The 22,695-nt window shown below is 37.8% G+C and overlaps 1 protein-coding gene across 1 annotated transcript in view; it reads right to left on the bottom strand.

Annotated features, from left to right (window-relative positions):
* The window catches only part of KIF18A (kinesin family member 18A), a 49,931-nt gene that overhangs the window by 13,999 nt on the left and 13,237 nt on the right, over positions 1-22,695 (bottom strand). The window contains exons 7-12 of the mRNA XM_063289544.1: positions 22,044-22,118; positions 21,695-21,804; positions 18,001-18,169; positions 13,442-13,606; positions 8,188-8,309; positions 6,356-6,585 (exon numbers count right to left, since the gene is read on the bottom strand). Of these exons, the coding sequence (XP_063145614.1) occupies positions 6,356-6,585; positions 8,188-8,309; positions 13,442-13,606; positions 18,001-18,169; positions 21,695-21,804; positions 22,044-22,118 (871 nt within the window). The remainder of the gene's footprint in view (positions 1-6,355; positions 6,586-8,187; positions 8,310-13,441; positions 13,607-18,000; positions 18,170-21,694; positions 21,805-22,043; positions 22,119-22,695) is intronic.

Genomic DNA, 22,695 nt, shown 5'->3' with positions numbered 1-22,695 from the left:
ATACTACAACATGAGAGCCAGAAGAAAGAGCCACTGGTTCTATCCAATCTTACCATTAAAGTTAGGGATGATGAGGTTTAAATAAATAAATAAATAAAAACCTAATTTGCTTTCTTGTACACACATACACAAACAAAAGGGAAACAGTACTGCTCAAATTAAACTGCAATGTTTTGCATTCTTTCCTAGGAATAAGTCTTATTATAATAATATTTCCTTATTCCAAGAAACAGGCATGAGTTTAGCACTGCACAGGATATAATTTCAGATTGGCATGCAGAATTCATCTGAAAACAAAATATTCCAATTAATAAACATACACTCGCCCATTCAGTTAAAAAAAGTTTTAGATATACTTAGTCATGCCATGTTAGGACTCCAGAAATCTCCACTGATAAGGAACTAATCTATCAAGAAGTAAGCAAATGCAAGAGTGACATGACATCAACTAATGGGGAAGGTGTGAAAGTAATATTTAAAAATATGAGTCACAGACCACAAGTGTAGAGTTTATGTCAGAAAGACAGATGAATGAGACTACTTCTAACTGGATTTGGGACAAAATAACAGTTTGGAATTTGTTTTTCCAGAACTCACGTTAACACATGAATGAGAAGATATTTCTGGCTTCTGTGCTAAATTAAGTCTGTTAGGTTATCTGGGCATATTAAAATAAAATATTAATATATTCATTTCAGTGAAGATGCCTGGGTTTTTAGTGATTGATCCAATTAGTTTACTAATCATAAATTCTGATTCTCTTAACAGCTTTCTGACTCATGGAATTTTGAGGGGCTAATGTTGCCTAGTGAACATAGAACCAAAAGACATTATCCAATATAATAATGTAATAAGGTTTTAAAAGCAGTAAATGCAATGTGAAGAAGTGAGAAAACAGCTTGCATTCAAAAGAATGGCATAATGTCACTAGAATTTCATTATTATTAAAAATGAAGGAAGAAAGTGAAACGGAAGGATCTCTCTGGGCACATGATGCATCATGCAAGTGAGAGAGAGTAAGCAATAGATGACCCCACGTCCAAAGTCAGTATTTTGCTTTTCACCAGAATTCATAGCAATTAGCTCTCCTCAGTAATATATTGGCTTTGTTTCTAGTCATAGAGAAAACAATGAAAAACACTTCACTTTGCCTTTAAAAATGGATTTATCCCTCTACTAATGCAGAGTGAGGATTAACAAAATGGGATACCTGAAACTATGCCAAGAACCTTCATCCTGACAGAAATACTGGCAAGTAAGTGCCTGGCTGGAAGTAGAATTCTTGTCTACAACTTACACACAGAGAGGGCATGGATCACACCATCAATCTAAACTGGACACATGAGCCTTAAATGTCATTCTTCCCTTTAACGCTTGTACTCTGCTTGACTTGTATACTAATTGATGTCGCACCAGTAAAAGAAGTGAAATAACATAGCTTTTTTCAGCCAGAAGGGAGAAGATGGGGAAAACCCTCTGCTAAAATAAGAATAACTGTATATAATTTCTTTTCTTTCTGAACTATTGTTTCATTCAAGTCTTAACAAATATTCTCCCTATATTCTCTCCTTTCTGAAAATAAGCTGCCAGGTGTGACTGTTTACTTATATTGCAGATACACATGCTTTTTCCAGCACTAGTCCATGAGCCACCATCATTTAATTAACATGGATATTATCAAAAGAAACAGAGGAAGGCTATATAAAATACAAGATAAAAGTGTTTCCTTCAATAAAATATGGAAGCGGCTGTGAAGGAATAAGCTTATATCCAAACCACTTAAAATTAACATAAAGCAGTTATATTTCAGGTTCAAATACTAATATAACCAATGCTATTCAGACATGCAAAACTATATTACCTTATCTTACTCATAACCTCTGGAAATCCTAAAAGACCAAAGCCCACCAAACATTCTTTGTGCATATTTGAAAGAATGAAGATCAAATCATGAAATTGGTATTTTACCTAGCTCGGGGATCCCATGACAGAGCGGAGCCTGCTAGCTGGCTATATGACAGTTGAGTGCACTCTTTTTCACTGCCATTTGGTCATTCATTCTGTTTTTATCTTTTTAATTGAAGTTGGTTGTCTTTAATATAATGCGTTTTATGTATTTTGATTGTTTTATTACTTACACCACCCAGAGTCACAATGTGAGATGGGCTATGCAATTGTGTTAAATAAATAAATAAGTATAAATAGATTGAGAAGACGGGGAAGACTGGGAACATCATGGCTGGATGGAGTTGATAGAGTCCTCAAAAGTAGAAGTGAGAAGTTTCAAGACTAAAAGGCAATAAATGAATGGATGAGGTAGAAGTAAGGTTGCTTTGCAAAAATAGAAATGTACACTGGACAATAGAAAACAGTGAGCTTTTTTTGTAATGATAGAGTAAGAGTTAATTTTCAATTTTAGTTATATTTGTTGCAGAAGAAATAGGAAGCTTCTTCTGTCTATTTCTTTTTGTTTTCTCTTTTTGCACTTTCTCTTTCTTGTTTTCTTTGTTTCTTTTACTTATTTGTGTTAGTTTTTGTTTTTTATAAAACTTTTAATAAAATTCATTAAAAAAAAAAAAGGCACAGGCAGTTCTGCAAATAATCTGGCCCTGTTCCATAAAGGGCTTTAAAAGCAATAACTAGTACCCTGAATCCAACCAGGAAGCGATCAAGGTATCAGTGGCTGTGAGCAAGGCCTCCCAGTCCAGGAACGGGTACCATTGGAGCACAAGATGCATCTCTGCAAAAGTCCCCTTAGCCATGGCTACCACCTGCTCCTTGAGCAGGAACTGTGGACCCAGGAGACCTCTAAATTCTGTACCAACTCTGTCTGGGGAAATGCTACCCGATCAAGAGTTAAAGATAACATCTCACTGGACCCAAGGGGGCCAAAACCGAAAAGCTTCTCCACCACGCTAGGATTGAACCAGAGTCGGTTCTTCCCCATCCAGACTGTCATCTAGCACTGCTGGTCCAGTGCAGGTTGGGAGATATATGTTTATCGATTCCCCAGTCTTGGGCTGAGACAGAGTGACTGGCCCAAAGTCACCCAATTGGCTTCTGGGACTAAGGGAAAACTAGAATCTGGTTTTCCCTACTCTGCATCCAACATCTTAACTACACACCATACAGGCTCTTACTAATATTTACACATATGTATTTTAAAAAGCCTTGCATCCCTCAGTTCATAATTAAATTAAAAGTCTAGTGCCCAAAAATGGAAATGTATTTCTGTTACTTTGACAACTGAAGCCCATGCAATTATGCTGCATGTGAAATATGGGTTTTAAAGTAAGAAATAATGATCACTGTGCAACAGGTGGTGGTTTTTTTTTTAATCCTCTGTGCACAAAGCCCATTTACTGTTCAACATCTTGAAAAGATTATAAACTTTAAAAAAAAAACCCCATTAAAAAGCTGCAATGAGGATCTGTATTAATCTCCAACCAAACATTTTCTTACTGAAGATACATGTCAGGTCTTGGCAGCTACCAAATTTTGCCCCTCTCAAGAATGTGTTTTCTCAAGAAACAGTTTTTGTTACTCATGTCATTTTCTGTGTTGAACTTTTTTAAAGAAGCAAAATTCCACAAGATTTGGAAAAGTGTCTGTTTCAACTCGATCCAAATCATTGGCTATCAGGTAAAATTGGGGGCCAAATTTAATACAAAATTTAGAAATTCAAAACATGATTTCTCCAATTGACTAGTAACCTCATAAATGGCAATACACATGTATTCTAACAGAATAGCCTTAAATTTCCATAGAATTACCGAGTTGGAAAGAACCTTTCTGATACTTTAAAGCAATGCAAATTGTTATATAGTAATTTACTCGTGTCTGGACAAAGATATTTTCAGGCAAAGTTTAAACTCAATCTCCATCCTCCAAGACATTGTTGGACAGCTGATGAGCCATTTGGTATAATCAGAAACTAGACCTCTTAGTAACTCAGTTTCATTCCTTTCTCTTCCCATTTATGAAAAAAAATCTCTCTCTCTCTCTCTCTCTCTCTCTCTCTCTCTTAATGATATACAGTAGTTTCTGCTTTGTCTTAGTTTCCCAACATGCTGACTTGCACACAAAACCTGGTAATAATCTCAGTTCCATTCTTGTTGTCATTTTAGACAACTCCTGCTATATCATGCAAAGGCACAGAAATAGGTGCAAATGGTTTAATCTGATTGAAATCATGACATTAATACTTCACTCTCGGAATGTTCTTTGATCCATTCCATGAATGTTGGGGAAACTTTCAGAACAGTATGGCAAATAGTCAAGAAGATTTCAGAAGAAAGAGGATTTGTAAAACCACCTTTGTTTAACTTCTCTTCAAAAAAGCATCTGCTGGATTAAAACATTTTCTGGAATACAACTCTAAAAGTTCTACCCTATGCTAGGAAATATCTCAGATTTCTTAAGAAAGGCATACAGATGTTTGAACCTTGAAAACATTTGCATTTTTACATACTTAGGATAATGTACTCAAGCTTTTTATATCTAGAGTACCACCAATCTATCTGCCACTGTATTACTGGAGACTATATGATGTGTCACAAGCTTAAATACAGTGCTGGCATGATATATTCTATTCAGTCTTATTATCACTCCATGTGCCTTGAGAATAACTCCTAGCTCTCCTGTAGAATTTTTTCTTCATTGCCATAGGAGATCAATAACAGATATCTTTCATGGCAATCTGTCAACCAGTAGTTATATTTTCACTGAATGTTATCCCCTAATGTCAAGAAGCTTGGGGAAAACAAAAACACCAGTGGCTTAGGCAAATCAACGTAACAACAGTGCCAAAGGCATCAGTTGTCAAATTAAGTTTTACTATCAATGTGTGTACATGTCTACTGATGTTTCTTCCATGGGCATTAGAAAAGGAGCACTCAAAAAATTGCATATAGCAGTATGTTCTAAATAATATAACATAAGGGTTTCATATAAGTTAAGGTAGTTACAGAATAAAAAATGAAGTACAGTGTTTTCTAAATTAATAAATAATTCCTTGCTTTAGTTTATGACCAGAAATTGTTCAGAGAATATAATCTATGAAGGTATGGGCTTTCTTCCCCAGATATTACAACTGAGTAGAATTTCTGCTGTCTTCTGAATTTACTAGCCAATCTTCTCCTAGGTTTTGTAGGGGACAACAAAATGGCCTTGACTCATCAGGCTTTTTGAGACTTTGAAGCTTATTTGGGTGGTCTTCTGATAGATGAAAATATACAATGATTGATGATAAACCTATACACAGGTTAGAAGCCACAGTAGAGAGAACATGATGAAACAGATTGGGTCCAGGTTGGCAAAGGAGTGATACAAGGCTGTATATTCTCCCTTTATTTATTCAACTTATATGCTGAACTTGTATCAAGGGAAGCTGGATTGGAAGAAGATAAGCACGGTTTTAAAACTGGAGGAAGAAACATCAGTAACTTGTGCTATGCTGATGACACTTCTCTAATAGCTGAAAATGGAAAGGAGCTGCAAACTGTAGTAATAAAAGTCAAGCTACTTTTTCTTGCTGGGAAATCCTTGTGAGGTCCAGCAGCCAAATGTGTAGACTATTTAGCTGTGACAAGTCACATTGCCCAGGGTGCACCACGAAGAGGCTAGTCTACATTGCACCGAGTTGGGCTGAGAGAAAGTGACTAGCCCAAGGTCACCCAGCCGGCTTTCATGCCTAAGGCAGGACTAGAACTCACAGACTCCTGTTTTCTAGCCCAGAAAAGTGGTTAAGGTTCTGGGCTAGAAACCAAGGAGCATAGTGAAAAAATGAGACTAAAATTAGTAAAGAAGACCAACCTAATGACAACAGGTACAACAACCAGTATTAGAATCGATAATGAAAATACTGAAGTGGTAGATAACTTTTGCCTTTTAGGGTTAACCATCAACAGTAAAGGAACAAGCAGTTAAGAAATATGTCACAGACTAGCACTTGGTAGAACAGCCATGAAGGCCTTGGAAAAGATATTCAGATGCCATGATGTGTCTATACCTAAAAAGATCAGAATAGTGCAAGCAATGGTATTCCCTGTGACACTGATGAAGCTGAATTGTGATGTCTAACTTAGCTATCCAGTTATGTAGAGTTTTGATCACACTACTGATCCTATTGGTTTGGACCAATGTGAAAACATTTGGAGAGGTCCACTTTGTGAAATGTCCTAGGATGCTAGGGAACTTATTTTCTCTCCTTTGAATTTAACTGATGACACCACAGTAAATTCTAGGGAAAACACCCATTAGATTATGTTAGGCTTTACTGTAAATCTGTCTTTTGAGATAAGGTCATTTTCTGTGAATATAGTCAACATTTTATACACAAAATACAGTTACTTACTACAGGGAGTATTCTGATAGCTTACAAGCTGTGGAAATGATGTGATAGAAGACATCATGAATTCATCATTTTGATCTGATTCAACAATCTGGTCAGCCCAAACTACAGCTTTCTCTCTGTGAATCAGCTGCTTAAACTCCCTGAAGTCATCCTCAACACCATTGGCTAACTCCGTCCTTTTTAAAGCAATATACTGCTTTCTTAAAACTGGAAGCAAAGAGTTCAGAATTCTGTAACAACAAAAAGATTATTCTAAGTATCTCAAAGACATCTTATGTGAAATCACACTAATTTTATTTAAAAATTATAACACACACACATATATACACATACTGTATGATCTAAATCGTATACAAATATATTGGGAGAAAAAGATACCACCGCTGGATATTTTGATATGAGATTGATCTTCCTCCTTTCATTCTTCCCTCTCTACCTTCCACACTACCTGTCAAGTTCTTCAGCAGCTGCCTAAACTAACAGTGATTATTTTCCAGCAACAATTCTCATAGAGTTCTCTTTAGCAAGATTTATTGAGTTGGATGGAATGGGGTCACAAAAATGTCAGCAGCTTCATTTTCAGTTTAGAACCAACAGACTGCTGTGTACATTAGTGTAGCGGCTTTCTGATTCTCTAACAACTCTTTGATGAACTGGCAAGGAGGCAGGTCTCCTCACTAACTGTTTGCAGTTGGCCACTTGCACACAGTTTCTTGAATCACTATCAGTTTCAGAATTGGCTGTTGCACAATGCTTCATAGGTTAATCACCTGCGGTTGTTTTTTGCTCATGGGACAGGGCTTTCTTTGGGACACTGTTTTTTGCCAGAATGTATATTCTTTGATCACCTTACGTAAGAAAACACTTTCGAGCCAAACAAACTCAGGTCACAGCTATTGCATGGGCCACCTGTATCCATTTTAGTTTTTTGTGAAGTAATTCCTGGAAAAGGCTAAAGTTACGCCTTCTTTGGAATTAATTCCAGAACTGTTAGAAGAAACAGAGAAATCCAGAAGCTTTTGCTGCCTTTATATTAAAATACGCTGGACAACTTGCATCATAGTATAGAGCAAGTATATTATGGGCAAAAGTCTTTCTTGCAAAGGGCTACTTTTGGTTTTTTATGGCATTCTGATGTTTCTGATAAAAAGTAGGTGGGACATTAACAACTTCTCCTTGTTTTCTGGAAAATTAATTATTATTTTCAAATGCTTAGTAGGAATTAAGATTATCTGAGTATTTTAAAAATTATTTTAGCATTAGATTAATTCCAACTAATTATATTCTCTTAATATCCCCTTTCCCATCCTTTTTTTCTAACACACAGTATAAATCCCATCTAAGAAGCACATGTGAAGGAAGATGTAGAAGCCCACCCCAGTTTAGGATAATGGTTATTTTCCTGCTGTCTTTCTCTATTCAATAACTGAAAGTAAAAGTTTCAAGTCACAGTAAGTCTCCTATGGACAGTAATATACAGTAAAATACCATGCTGTAATATGCTGAACTTGGATTTTTATAATACATGCTAAAGAATTTGGCCTCATGCATATTTAGATAAAGCAAAAAATGTTCTGAATGAGATGCTTTATATTTTCTAAAAGAAGACTGATTCCATTTTTAGTTTCTTGAAGAAAACTATCCAAATGGTCCACTGCCACTTTCATATACAGTTAACATAACTGCAGCTTTTATGTGTCAAAAATAATTTTTATCTATCTATCTATTTATCTATCTACCAATCAATCATATTTTTATTACCGCCCATCTCTCCCACTTGGGAGACCTTTTTAAATATAAAAGTTAAATGAGGCATTTTACTACAGACTTACTTTTCTGTCTGCTTATACTGCTGTTCTTGTAGGGTTACTAGAGTTTTCATGTATTCAATTTGTGTTTTCAAATCCTGAATTTCCAATTTCAGGTGACAACACTTCAGATCTCTATGTAGATCCTTGAAAAAAGTGAAATTGAAATCAAAATTATACACTGTACAACTGAAAAGTATCAAAATACAACTTTTATAATAGCCATGCATCTCATTTATTTCAACAGTGGGTGTGACTCCAGGAGTGTCCACAGATCGTGATCAATAACGTCCAGAAGACGGCTGAGTCTGTGTGATTGAAGCTCTGTGACACATAAAAAACAGGCAAAGCGTCAATCACACAGTTCTGGCTGCCATCTGTACTTTTTTGACCATACCCTAGGGACATCCCTGCGTGACTCAGAACCTTATTATATAATAAGGAAAGTTGGGCAACATTATACAATAGCAGAATATTTTAATTTAAGAGTGGACAGGCAAACCCAATACAAAGCGAAAGCCAGAGAACCTCTTGATATTTTGGACAATTCACATCATTTCCAGCCAAATTAATCAATGGCAAGGGATAGAAGGAGAATATTGGTTGCCTAAACCTGGTTAAAGCTAAGCACAGTGTGGACAACTGAATTAATGTCTTCAAAGATAAAAATGCAAACAAGAAGTCCTGACAATTTTTTGACTTGCCCATCTTAAATCTAGGACTACTGTCAAGAAAATGAGTGTGAACTGATACTAGATCAAGGAAGGCCAAGAGAGTAGACCAAAGTGGAAACATTGCCCACGTGCTGATGCCTAGAAACCACCCAGGCTAAGCCAAGAGGAAGAACTGGCTCTGTTGGTAGAGAATGATGAAAGAATACCGGAGAACACCCTTCAATGTGAGGTCAGTTAAAAAAAAAATTACCACATATTATTTGATTTATAAGCCACCTAGTTGTGAGGCATATCAAGATGGCATACATTTAAGAAAAAAAATTAAATAAAACACATCATAAAAACCATATAAAAAAGAAATCCATAAAAAACTCAAAAGAACAAGATACCGCATCAGGAAAATACAGAAAGAATCAAAATATTTCCTCTGTAATGGGGATTCAGAAATTTATCCTGGCCCAGGCCTGCTCGAAAAGCCTGAAAGACAGCAGGGATGGGGCTGTGAAGACTTGGGGGAGGGGAAGATGGTGTTCCTGGGGCAGGAGCAACATGCATACAGTAACACTAAAGTTTAGAATGGCAATATATTTGTAGCATTTTAAAAAAGTGATAGCTGTTGTGCTTTCCATTTATTAATATATTTCTATATGCTAAAAACTGTTCACCAGTTCAGTGGTGACAAAATGCATAAACTTCATTAAAGAGTATTCTATGGAAAATACTGTTTGAAGAATGCAACATGCTTTTTTTTTTTTTTTTTTGTAAAATTTTATATTTTGGCTTCTCTTCTGATTTGTGTGCATTTTTCACCTTTTCCTGTGAAGATTTCCATGGAGAGCAAATAACAGCAGCTTATTACAAGAGTCTACTATAGACCTGGTTTGCATGATACATGAGGCCAATGGAGATTATAGCTTATCTTTTGGAAGGGAGAGAAACTATGCCATGCTTTGGTTTCTTTCCTTGACTGGATCAGCCAATAACGTTTCCAAGTCCCCATTCAGATCTTCTGCTAAACTAGGCATGGATGGGAAACCTATGGCTTGTGAGTCGCATCTGGCCTCTTACTATAATAGGCAGTAGGAATAACCCTGAGGAACAGGAAGAGCTGCAACCAAGACTTGATCCTTCCTAGTTCTCACGAAGAAAAAGGGAGGAGCGGAGAGTCGCATTCAGACTTGTAAGATTCTGTTATTGTAATCTTATAATAAAAGTGGTATTAGCATTCATAACTTTGGTTTCCCAGTCTGGTGTACCTCAAAGGGCTGACATCAGTCTTGCAAGCCTCAATGCACTTCCTCCCTCCATTAATCTTTGTGAGAACCAGGGAGAGTCAAGTCTGAGATGCTTTCTCAAATTACATTTCTGCCACTGACTCAAATTTTTTACCTGACCTTGGTTATGGCTTTTCCTCTTGTTCCTCAAGGTTATTCCTACTGCCCATTCCACTAACCTGCAGCCTGCCAAACTACCTCAGTGCTAAAATTCAGCAGGAAAGGCCCCCCTTTCCCACTATAACAGCACTTTTTGGCAAGGGGCGGAGGGGCAAATTAAAGAAGCAAACAGAAGAACTCAGTTTTTGCAAGGTTTATCACAGACGTTTTCGCCTTTGTGTCCCAAACTGCTAAGCCCTAAAAGAAAAAAATATTTCAGTTCCAAGAGCCAGTTATCATGATTAGAGTGGTTACATTTTACTTTAGTGCAAATCAGCTCATAGTCAACTGTTACTCAATGAAGTTCAGAACTGTCCTAATGGAAACCTTTTCAAGTAGCAAAACAAAACAGTATTTTATTGAATGTTCATAATACAGATGCTACAGCATTTTCTTCTTACTGCATCACAAACACACACACAAAACTCCATATCTGAAAAAAGTTTAACTTATATATAGTTAGCTAAAGATAGTTAGCTAAAGCAGCTACTGTTCTGAGTAACTGGTGAAAAATTCAATGTCATATCGAAAGTCAGACTATAGTGATTTTGACTGAAAAGGTCCTGCCCTCTTATTTTCAATAATTTACATTCCTCTCCAACTTGTCTTCTTGCAGATTTATTTTCCAAATCAAACGAACTATAGATGTCAGACTCCACAATCAAAGGATTGCTGAATTGTCTGATCGTGTTCGTCCGCCATGATTGAGTCAACGTGTGTCAGGCAGGAAGATGGGAGGGGGGAATTGCAAGAAGTGTGAATTACTACTGTTTGGGCTAGAAAGGGAAAAGTCAAGGTCATACTGGCAGAGACATCTGCGGCTGGTATAGCTGGCCATTAGAAGGAGGGTGAGAAAGATATATGAGGGGGGTTGCTGAGTACTGGAATGTTTTAATGAGCTACCTTTGGCGCGCTTTTTCCAATCACAGCTTTCTTCTGTTCTGTACACTTTTTCTCAATAAATCTGAATTCTGCATATTCCAATTGTGCATGAGTCAGGTTATTATTGCGACTAATGGTGTCGGTTCTTACAATAGACCAGAATATGAGAAACACTATTTTACCTTCAATTAAGCAATAAATTTTGGTGTACTCACTCCAATACACTTTTGCACATTTTGTTATTTCTTAAGGCACTGCTAGAAGTCAATTGCATTGGACTTTCAGGGGAAAGAGTTATTGGCAAGTACAGAAGTATGCAGAGAGAATTCCTACATTCAGGCTGGCTAACATAGTAGGACAGTGCTGATCATGAAAGACCCCAACAAGGGAACAACACCATCCAACTACCAGCCAATAATCTGCTTCCCCACAACATGGAAAGTCCTAGCAGGCATCATAGCTGCCAAGCTACAGGATCATAAGGGCCAGTACATGAGCACAGCTCAGAAGGGCATTGGGAACAACACCAGAGGCTCAAAACACCAGTTGCTCATAGATAGAGCAGTTGCCCAAGACTCAAGGTCTAGACAGACCAATCTGAGCACAGCCTGGATTGGCTACAGGAAAGCCTACGACTCAATGCCACACACATGGTTCTGTGAATGCCTGGCACTATACAAAGTCAACAGGACACTCAGGACCTTCCTCAAGAACTCAGTGGGACTATGGAAGACAACACTGGAAGTCAACTCAAGGCAGCTTGCACAAGTGGCCAATCATAACCTCTATATTGATAGATGTTCCAATAGGAAATGCTCAGATTCTATTCAGAAGCTGTTACAGAAATGGATAAACTCAATACATGAATCACAGGGGTACAGCATGTGGACTGCTGGCATTGTACATAGGTACAGATGGAAGATTTGGTCTAACATGACAAATACAAGATCATAATGGCTAAACATTGGTCAATACAGTATGGATTGCAACTCAGCTTTATTTCATTTATTTGACCCTACTGGAAGCTTATTCCATTATATCATATATAATGGCATATCTGCTGCCAACTATCCATTTCCAGGGATGCCTTACCAAAATCACCAGCATTACTTCAATCTGCTTATCAGTGGGATTTGTGCTAATGCTCTGACTTCTCCTGTCCCCTCACTAATTAGTGATTCATAAAATAGTGGAGTCTTTTCAGCTTAAAAAACTAAAATCGCTTAGAATCAAAGAATTATAGACTCGGAAGGAGTCATTATATCCAATCTCCCACCCTCTGCAGGATGTTATTAGAGAATTACTTTTAAAACCCATCAGAGCCAGTTTAGTGCAGTGGTTAAGGCATCAGGCTAGAAACTGGGAGACTGTGAGTTCTATACCTGCCTTAGGAACAAAGCCAGCTGGGTGACCTTGGGCCAGTCACTCTCTCTCAGCCCTAGGAAGAAGGTAATGGCAAACCACTTCTGAAAAACCTTGCCAAAAAGACTGCAGGGACTTGCCCAGGCAGTATCCAAGAATCGGAGACAATTGAACCAATTAAAAAAAAAATTGAAACCCATGTAGGGGCATTCTGTGCGTCATAAGCACATGGTTCCTCTGCAGCATAAACAAAAGGTGTCAACAAATTCTCATGGCAAAGCTGTCTCTGTAACTCAGCATTACAAGAGTCTTCAGGATAAGTAAATAAATACAACTGTGATTAAAGTAAATCATAGAAGGCTATGATTATAGCTAATTGTTTATCTCCAATTTATGGATGGAAAAATACTTACTTTTCTGTGCCTATAAAAGAAGTTGATTTTTGCCCCTTGAAAAATATATACAGGGCAGGAAAAAGATCAGCTAAGACTGGTTACACATTACAACCACCTGCTCTTAATATTGTTAATAGTTATTTTATACTATTATTTCTAATGGGTACAGGAATGTTGTTTATAATTAGCATTGATGCTATTATGGTGTTGTTCTTGCCATGCTCATTTCAATTAAGTGATACTGGTGCTTTAGACTTATAATACATGTTTTATTACTTATATACTTATATTATTTATTTATTTACTATCCCGCCTTTATTATTATTTTTACAAATAACTCAAGGCGGCGAACATACCTAATACTCCTTCCTCCTATTTTCCCCACAACAGCAACCCTGTGATATATATTGTCTTAGTTTTGTTGTAAGCCACCATGAATTTGTAGAGTTGGCAGCATATAAATTCTATAAATAATATACTGCTGAGAAACAAAAATGAAAAAAAAAATGGAAAAAAAAATGAAGCAGCTTACTGGAGGAATATGACCATCTTGTCCCAGGAGGCGCATTTCGTTCTCCAACCTGTGCAACCAATTTGTGTTGTCCTCAAAACATTTAGATTCTTCTTCTTTTTTCTTTTCTAGATGCAAACGGCGAGTTTTAAGTAAAGCAAGCCGGTGATCATGTCTGCCAGTTGCCTATAATATAAGAAATTTAACTTTGCAGGACGAAGGCACAGATAACAGAAGTATGGTTACTACTGAAAACAGAGTACGTTGTCCTGCCCAATGACACATTTTTATTTTGCCTTACAGAATGTTATTAAAGAGATTAGATTTAACACCATACAGAGAAACTTCTTGTGCAAAGGGAGATTCTTGTACTCCCATTTCTCCAGCCATCTGAAGTAGATTTGGGGATGTGTTGGGAAAGGAGAATCAGTATTTTCTAATTTTGCTAGCTGAAAGTGGCAACGGAATAAAACCCAGTGTTCCCTCCCATCCATGCTACTTCATTTACTATCAACTATGACTTTAGAAACTCAGAAGTATGTCAACGTGTTACATGCTATTATTTGCACATTATTAACAGGGTTGCTATAACTGGCAGAACAGAGCATTGGCACCATCTACAACTAGTCCTCAACTTATGATGGCAATTGGGACTGGAATTTCTGTCACTAAGAGATACAGTTGTAAAGGAGGATGGTATTGCTTAGCAACGGCAATCCCTGCAGTCCCGGTTGCCGTTATTAACTGAACCCATGGTTGTTAGGTGAGGAACTTCCTGCTGGCTTCCCATGACCAAAGTTAGTGGGCAAGTTGGCAGGAAGTTGCAAGTACCAGGCTGACAGGCAGGAAAATGGCTGCTGCCGGTGGGTGGGTACATGGGAGGATTGGGGAGGGTGTGCAAGAGGCACAGTGCGGGGTGTGGCATGGATCAGGTGCACAGGTCATGTGAGTGGTGAGCGCAGAGTGGCTGGGGGAGGGTGCACGAGTCAGGAGACTTACCCCAGTGACTTGTGACCTTTCCTGCCAGCTTCTGCACTGATTTTCTGGAGAAGCTGGCAGGGAAGGTTGCAAATGGTGATCATATCATCACGTAGCACCGCAACCTGTTGTAATTGCAAACCGGTTTGCCAAGTGCCCAGATCGTGATTACATGACAGCAGGGGTGCTGGGATGGCCAGAACTCCAAGGACCAGTTGTAACTACCATTCATTCAGCGCCTTCGTAACTTCGAATGGTCGCTGATCAATGGTCGAAGGTAAAAGACTACCTATTCAGGTAGTGTTTTACCTACAGTAAAAGGCTACCTGAATAGCTGGATTGAGGCGCTATTGGACTGAAGCGCTATTCACTCCACAGCTTTTCAATCCACTAGTGGCATGATTGATTAAAGCAATTCATTTGGGTCTTCGACACACATCCAAAAGGATAAATATGTATTTACATTATCCTCTCTTGCCCCAAGATATCTTTTGAAAAGTTTGCTTTTCTTGCTACCAAATTGCTCTTTCAACTCCAAGTTAAAGATGCAGTTAACTATTAAGAATAACGGCTATTGAAATAAGGCTTTATGTATTTATCTTCAATTTCTAAAAGATTTTGTTCTTAGTATAGCAGCAAAAAAAGAGTTACCTTTCGTTTTTAGAAAGCTACTGCTATTCTTAATTGAAAATAGATGAAAGCAGAAAACAAAACAAAACAAATGTATGCTGTTGAAATTCAAAATTTGACGGATTGTTAACTGCTATATAATGGAAGTTTATCTGCATACAATCTGCTCAAGTCATATTGCTTTTTCAGATAAAGCATGATTAAAAAAGGTTAATATAATTTTTTTAAAAAGGGAGACAAAAATCCTTGCATGTAAACCCAATAAAAACTAGCAGCTCACCCCAAGCCCACCTTTTTTTTCTTTGCAGTTATTGAAGACTTGCCATGAGAAAGGGAAAAAAAAAGGGCAGCAAATTGTTAAGATGATCGAGTCACAGAATAGCAGGCAGTGAAAATACAGTTTGACTTGGGGGTTACCTTTCAAGAAAGACCCACAGATAGAGAAGGATACTGAGAACTGAAATAAGAGAGAAAGTGGTTTTTTTCAGGTTGGGTTCTGCAGACCTGAATGGGTTCTGTGAGGACAGAAGGCTAAAGGGGGGGAAAAATGTCAAATACATTCAACCACCCACTCCTTCCTTGCTGTTGTTCTCTCAGTGGCTACAGGTAATCCTTGTTTAGCGACTGCTTGCAGTTACAATGGTGATGAAAAAGTAACTTTGCGACCAATCCTCGCATTTACAACCTTTGCAGGTCTGTAAAGCAAAGGAAAGCTGAAGTAATTTTGTAAGCACAAGCATGGTTTCACTTAGTGACTGCTTCACTTAACGACTGAGTTGCTGGTCCCAATTGTGGTAGCTCAATAAGAACTACTCATGTACGTCACCAACATCTGTGAGGGCTCCCTTAGGAAGCTACTGGCTGCCTTGCCTTCATCACATTCACAGGAACAAAACCCAACTTCCTGCCTGCCCCAAGCTCCGAAAAACATTTCTAACTCCGTAAGAATGATCACGGTGATTTTCACATTGCAGACATATCTGCAAGAAGTCTGCCTAATAATCAGAACGCTTACTTATGAGTAAATCCCACTGAACTGTGGGGATTAGTTAAAAAAGCTTAGGACTGCACTGCTTCATCGCAGCGCATGTGTACCTCAAATCCCTTTGGAGTTGGACTTCCTCTGGAGTAAATATCCATGAGAAGGCAGGCAGGCAGAAGTAGTTTCACCTACGCATTCAGAAGGGGAAATCTCCATGCCATCAAAACCCATCCTGATATACAGCTCTTAGTATGTGAATATTACTTTGTTCTTTAATTAGGCCTCATAAATATTTTTCCAGGTGTGGATCATTGGCTAAAAATTGGCGCAATAGCAGATGGAACGGAAGAAGGCGAAAAACGTAAAAAGCAAAACAAATTCCAGTGGTGCTGGTGCTGGTGCTGGTGCTGCTTATCGTGGGACAAGGTTTGAGAATTCAAGCTCAAGGACCGAGAAACAGAATTAGGATCAGAATTTTATCAACTTTGCTTTTACATGGACTGGCAAGAAAGGCAACCCAGGTGGGTTACATGCTGAATGCAAGCAAATATCGGGTAACAGTAGCCTGAATCTTAAAAAATTAGCAAGACATCTGGAAACCAAACATTCCAGTCTGAAAGATAGAAGTCCAGGGTACATTAAAAGAAAATGTCCAGACGACCACAAGAAGAAAATAACATTTCATACGTTTTGTGTAACAACCCAAGTGTCCAGAGCATTGAATTGTTTAAAGAATCAATCTCCCAAATAATTTTGAAACCCCATTTTATTTTTTTGTACTTTTGAAACATTAATTTTGCATTTATTATAAACAGTTTATGTTTCATTTTATTGCCAATTTTCTATCATTACTGCTTATCCTCTTGATCGGGGGTTCTGGAAAATCTTTCTTTTAACTAACAGGTTCTGCAGCCTGAAAAAATATGAAAACTGTTGGAATAAAGGATCACTAATGGTGAAGAAAGAAGCAGGATCTGAGAAAAACATAAGCAGATGAGTAAACAGGGCATCAGGACAGGAAGATTGGATTAGAAAATCTCTTGCTCAGATTTTGGACGACAATGAGATAATTTTGGTTATGAGAGAGGGGAAGGCAAGCTAATGTGCCCCTGAAACACTTTTTACACAAGCTTTCAGTATGTTCAGCTGAATGTCCTCAGATCTCTAGTAAATAAAAAAGAAAAATGTTATGTGAGTACAGCAAGCAGACCCCCTGGATCAGAACCAGAACTACATGCTTTACATTACTCTTTTTTTGGTGCCTTTGAGTCAGTCCTGACTCCTGACAACTGCCTGGACTAGTCCCTGCAGCTTTCTTGGCAAGATTTTGGAAATGGTTTGCCCTTGCCTCCTTCCTATGGCTGAGAGGGAAGGACTGGCCCAAGGTCACCCAGCTGGCATTGTGCCTGACAGGACTAGAACTCAGTCTCCTGGTTTCTAGCCTGATGCCTGAACCACGACACCAAACTGGCTCTCAGACATTACAGGTAGTCCTTGGGTTACAGCTGCAATTGGGACTGGAACTAACATCGCTAAGTGATGCAGTTGCAAAGTGTGCGGAATGAGGCTGGGGAAGGAGGGCATGTGGTGCGAGTGAAGGGGGGGAAGGAGGCATGGTACGTGCAAGCGAAGAAAGGCCAGGGATGGGGGAGACTTATCCGAGTGACTTGAGACCTTTCTGCTGGCCTTCCCACTGACTTTGCCTGTGGGAAACTGACAGGGAAGATCGCAAATGGCGATCACGTGACCGCGGGATGTAAGTGTGAGTTGGTTGCCAAGTGCTCAAAATTTGTTCAATGACTGAAGGGGCGTTGCAACAGCTGGAACTTCAAGGACTAGTCATAAGTTCTTTTGTTCGGTGCCGTCATAACTTTGAATGGTTGCTGAACGAATGGTCATAGCTTGAGAACTATCTGTAAATACAATAACAATTTAAACAATTTAAAAATATAAAAAGAAAGATAGCAGATCTGTTGTATAAATTGCTTACCTTTTCCAGTCTCTCTGGTGAGCATGAGCATACTATTTCAATTTGTTCATGGCAACGTTTCTGATAATGTGTTTTAAGGGCATTTTCTTTTAGTTGTAGTTCAAGCTTGAGGAACTCTTTCCTGATATCCTCTCGCTTTGCAAACACACACTTCAAAATTTCTTTTAACCTGCCCCAAACATTTATATGAATAAAAGCAGTGTCAGAAATATATTAGGAAAAATAAAATAATTGCATTACAGCTTCTAGTTTCCAAAAGGGATTAGGTTAAAACATCATTGGTTAATTCTAATATTACTGTGATATATACTAAACCTCTAAGTTTCAGTTAGAAACTTGTTTTCTCAGAGGCACACATTGAAGATCAAATATTACCACTTTTGACATCTGTATAATGCTAAGAAACCATTTCTTTCGTAAACTTCCTAGCTTAATACTAGGAACCTGTTGTTAGGTATTGAGACTTTTTAAAATACCACCCCCCCAGCTCTACACAGACCATTCTATCTTTTTAAGGTGGAAAGCATGGAAGGTATGGAATTGCAGATTAATTAATTAATTAAATTTCTTTGCCTCCCATCTCGCGTGCAACAACTCTGGGCGGCCTACAAATAATGAAAACAGCAAATCGCTAAAACAATTTAATATAAATACCTAAAAATGCAAATGCAAATGCAAAATATACACTATAAAATAGAATATAAAATATAAAATTCCAGATGGGAAGATCTTAACCATTGGTACCCTCATGGGCCAACCAGCCCCAGGAATAACTGTCCCCCTTCCATCCCTTCTTCAAGTAACCATGTGCTTTTCAGGATTCTAATCTTAAAACATTCTCTTCAGGGCAGGTTAATATTCTAATAGTAATTCTTATAAACAGGAGCCCCATCGTATCAATTCCAACCATGTGTAGATCCTTGACCCTGTGAAGGAGCAACTACCTACTCCATAATATCATATAGCTTAACCTAGGAGCTGTGTTCACTTCCACTTCTGGTTATACACATCACACATTTAAATATCTAGGAAATTAATCCAGGTTATTCAGTTGTCCGGGAGCCTTTCTTCCAATACAAGGAAAAGGTTGACTTCGCCCTCTGGTCCTCATAGTCTTTCAGATGTGATAACAAAGTTAAGTAAAAGATGAAAAAGAAGGGAAAATTGATGTATTGGATAAGCAGTGATATCAATTGTTTTTCTAAAGCACTGTTCTTCAGCTGGAAGATCATACTCTGACTGAAGGTGGATTGACTGTACAGTGACACTATCACCACACTTTTTCTTTTAGGACTTCCCTCCTTGAAGGTGAAAAAAGAATTATATATGCATTATATTTTTGCAGTAAAAAATAAACAGCAATCAAATGCTCTACTCCAGGGTACTCTAAAGTTGTTCCTGCAGCAGCTCTAAGAAGAAGTCCTGCCAGCAATTCTGTTGGCTGCAATTAATGAAAGTATCTTCTTTTATTGACAGGTAGGACATATAATGAAATACATTTGGCCAAGTCTTGTAGGGTGTAATGGAAAAAATCATTTACATAATGCAACTTCAGACTTGCCAGCCTGCCCTCCCATCATACCTCATTTGGAGACTTTCCAAAATTAGAGATTTCTGACCTTAGTAAACTCCAGCCTTGAAGGTTGGGGGGAAGCTAAAGGGGTAGTCTAAGCCTGAATTTTCCTTTCTGAGGCAGAAATCCAACCCACACAGCAGTCCTTAGAACACCGTCCCAGGGCCATAGATTTCCCTAAAGGTAAGTCACATGTTTAAAGATGGCACTACTGAACAGCCCCATATGTAAGAATAAAGAGTATCTGTTCTAAAAGAATTCAGAGCCTCTGTTGAGCAAAAAACAACAACAAACATTTTAGAACTTTGATTTATTATGCTTTAATGGTTCTGTCTTTCTTAACTGTTTTTAACAGAAAGGTTAAAGTCCCTTTAATTGGAGTATTAAAATGCTGGTTACCATGGGAAGGTTTTATTGTAAAAACTGAGATGTTTCACACAACGTAATTAGTTCCTACGATCCTCCCCTTGGGATCATTTCTATATATGGAGTTACCACAGCTCTAGTTAAAGCATCCCAGAAATATAATATAACAAAGTAAATTTACTTAATGTGTTTATTATCCAGAAAAAAGTGACAAAAGTTGCCTTGTTATTTACAGTTTTACCCCACATAATTTTCCAAAGTATTTTTATCCTTTTTTTTTTTTTAAAGAAGTCTTTGATTATTTCTTTTAAAAGTAAAATCACCCACACACAATCTCTATTATGGCATTTTAAAAACTCCCACTTTGAAATAACTATTTTTTAAATTAAAACAAAAAACAAAAAACAGCTACCCAATGTTGCTGTAACACAAAATTATGTCTCTGTGCCTGGCTAAAAGTAGAATACTGAATTCTGACTGTACTGCATCTGACAAAAAAATCAGAAAAAGCCACACGGTTGCATTTTTAATCCCTCAAAATACCTGGTTATGAATTTAGTAACTGATTTTCCTTATGCATTTCTGCTATTTTTCTATTAGATTTCTAGAAATTCAAAGGGCTGTCTTATAAAAATACGCTTCAGCTGTGTCTTGCCTCAAAAAAGGCTATGGTAATTAAAGCCTATTAAATACTGAAACATTATAATCCACACACAAACAAAAGAATATCACAGTATTAATAAAATAAACCATTAAAATTATTTTCACCAGAATTAAATGCAATAGCATTCTTATAAAGGAAGATGTTAACAATCTGATCAAAAATTGGTAAAAAGGAAAAAAGATAAAAATCTCTAGAAAGGGAGCCCTAAGGCCTGAGAATGAGAAAGGGCAACAAGTGGGAAGGTTTATATGGAAGATGATGCCTTGTCTACTCCCCAGTGGTAGTAGACATATGGCTTTGAATTAATCCTGGAAATAAATCAGAAATACATGTAGCTGTTTAAATAAGGGAGTCATATCGCTTCTACCCACTGAAATTGCCAAACAGGGCCCTGTTAGTCCCTGGAACAGAGATTCAATCTATATCACCGGGTGATTGTTGACGGTAATGAGTTCGATGCTGTTAAGACAATCAAGAAAAACAGTGGTAATGGCTATATTTGCACAATATGCTAAACCCATGATAGCCAACTACATTGTAGCTTCTTTGTTGTGTGAATCCAGACTCTATGATTAGTTTTATCATATTTAGTAAATAACGGCTTAATTTTCCTTCCCCTGCAAGCTAGGGCAATGCAGCCTTGGGTAGTGTTGGGATCACCAGATGGCATTACGAGAATATGGATGAACATAAGAACATAAGCAGTGTCCTGCTGGACCAGACCCCTGGCCCACCTAGTCCAGCAGTCTGTTCTCACAGCAGCCAACCAACTGCATAAGGAAGCCCACTAGGCCCCCAGCATAAGGCCTTCAGAGGCAGGCACACTGCCATCAAGGCTAATAGCCGTTGATCCCCATGATTTCCATGAATTGGTCCAACCCCTTTTTGAAGCCAGCCAAGATGACAGATAGCACTACATCTCCTGGTATAAGATGAGGCTTCTATTGTTCAGAATAGCCAGGCACATTATAGCACACTGTTAGGAACAAAGATCGACAATCAAAGAGGCATTTATATGCTCCATTATCCCAGGAAAACATGTAAGAATGGGCTGTGCTCTACATTTGAAAAGAAATAATCATAAGTACTACCTTGCTATCTCAACTTGCTGTTGATTTGTACATATAGCTGTATCTTGATTACTGGGAACAGGTACTTTTTCCAATTCGTATGCTCTCAGTTTCTCTTTCAGCATCATAATCTGAAACAATAAGGAGTTTTATAAAACCGGGGGAACTTCATGCACATTATTTTTTTAATTTCAAATTTGTTAAACAATTTTTTAAAGCTTTCATTATCAAATTTTATAACACCAGATTTTCTTCGACCTTGGTGTACAATAGTTATTTTAATGCAAAGTAATTAGCATCAACATTTAATTATATTCTTACATTTAAAAAAAATCCTAATGATAACTAACAACGATAGCAACTGACCTACCTCTTTCTTTTGTTCTTCACAGATCTTAACATATTGACTTATATGGCTATCCAGACTTACAACATTGCTCTTCAGCTGTGGAAGGATGGATAGAAAAATTATTATCATCTTCTTTTTTAATTGCAATAGAGTATATTCCCCTTTGCTATCAGTGCTTCTTAAAAGTTATCACCTAAACACCACACAGCAATAATTAAAAGAGCTCTAGGTAAATGTATCTTAAAACAAACAAACCAACCCTAGGCAACAAAGCAAACCAAAAGCAACACAAAACATGTGGCAGAATCCAACTGTGCACGGGACTGAAGAAATTCTTTGGAAAGGCAGAGGACTGCATTGAGTGAGTGGTGGGGAAGGGATCAGGTGGAATCTTGTCTATCAAAGAACTGTTTGAATGTTGAGATAGAAGGGAAGAGGGGACAATCAGAAAAAGGAGGAAGGCAAGAAAGACTATGAAATGTGGCTTTTCCAGAGAGTCATGGGGCAAATTGTTAGGAAGTGGACACTTCTTGTTAAGGACACACCTCCCCCAATTTTTCCTTGATCACCAGGGCTATTTAATTCATTTAATTACATCTTATTATTTTACTTGCTTTGAACCTTCTCACTGTATGAGGATCTGTAAATCCTTTGGGACTGGAGTGGTATATAA

This window comes from Candoia aspera, chromosome 1, assembly GCF_035149785.1.
Source record: "Candoia aspera isolate rCanAsp1 chromosome 1, rCanAsp1.hap2, whole genome shotgun sequence".
NCBI classification, from domain to species: Eukaryota; Metazoa; Chordata; class Lepidosauria; order Squamata; family Boidae; genus Candoia; species Candoia aspera.
This window is presented reverse-complemented; position numbering and strand designations above follow the sequence as displayed.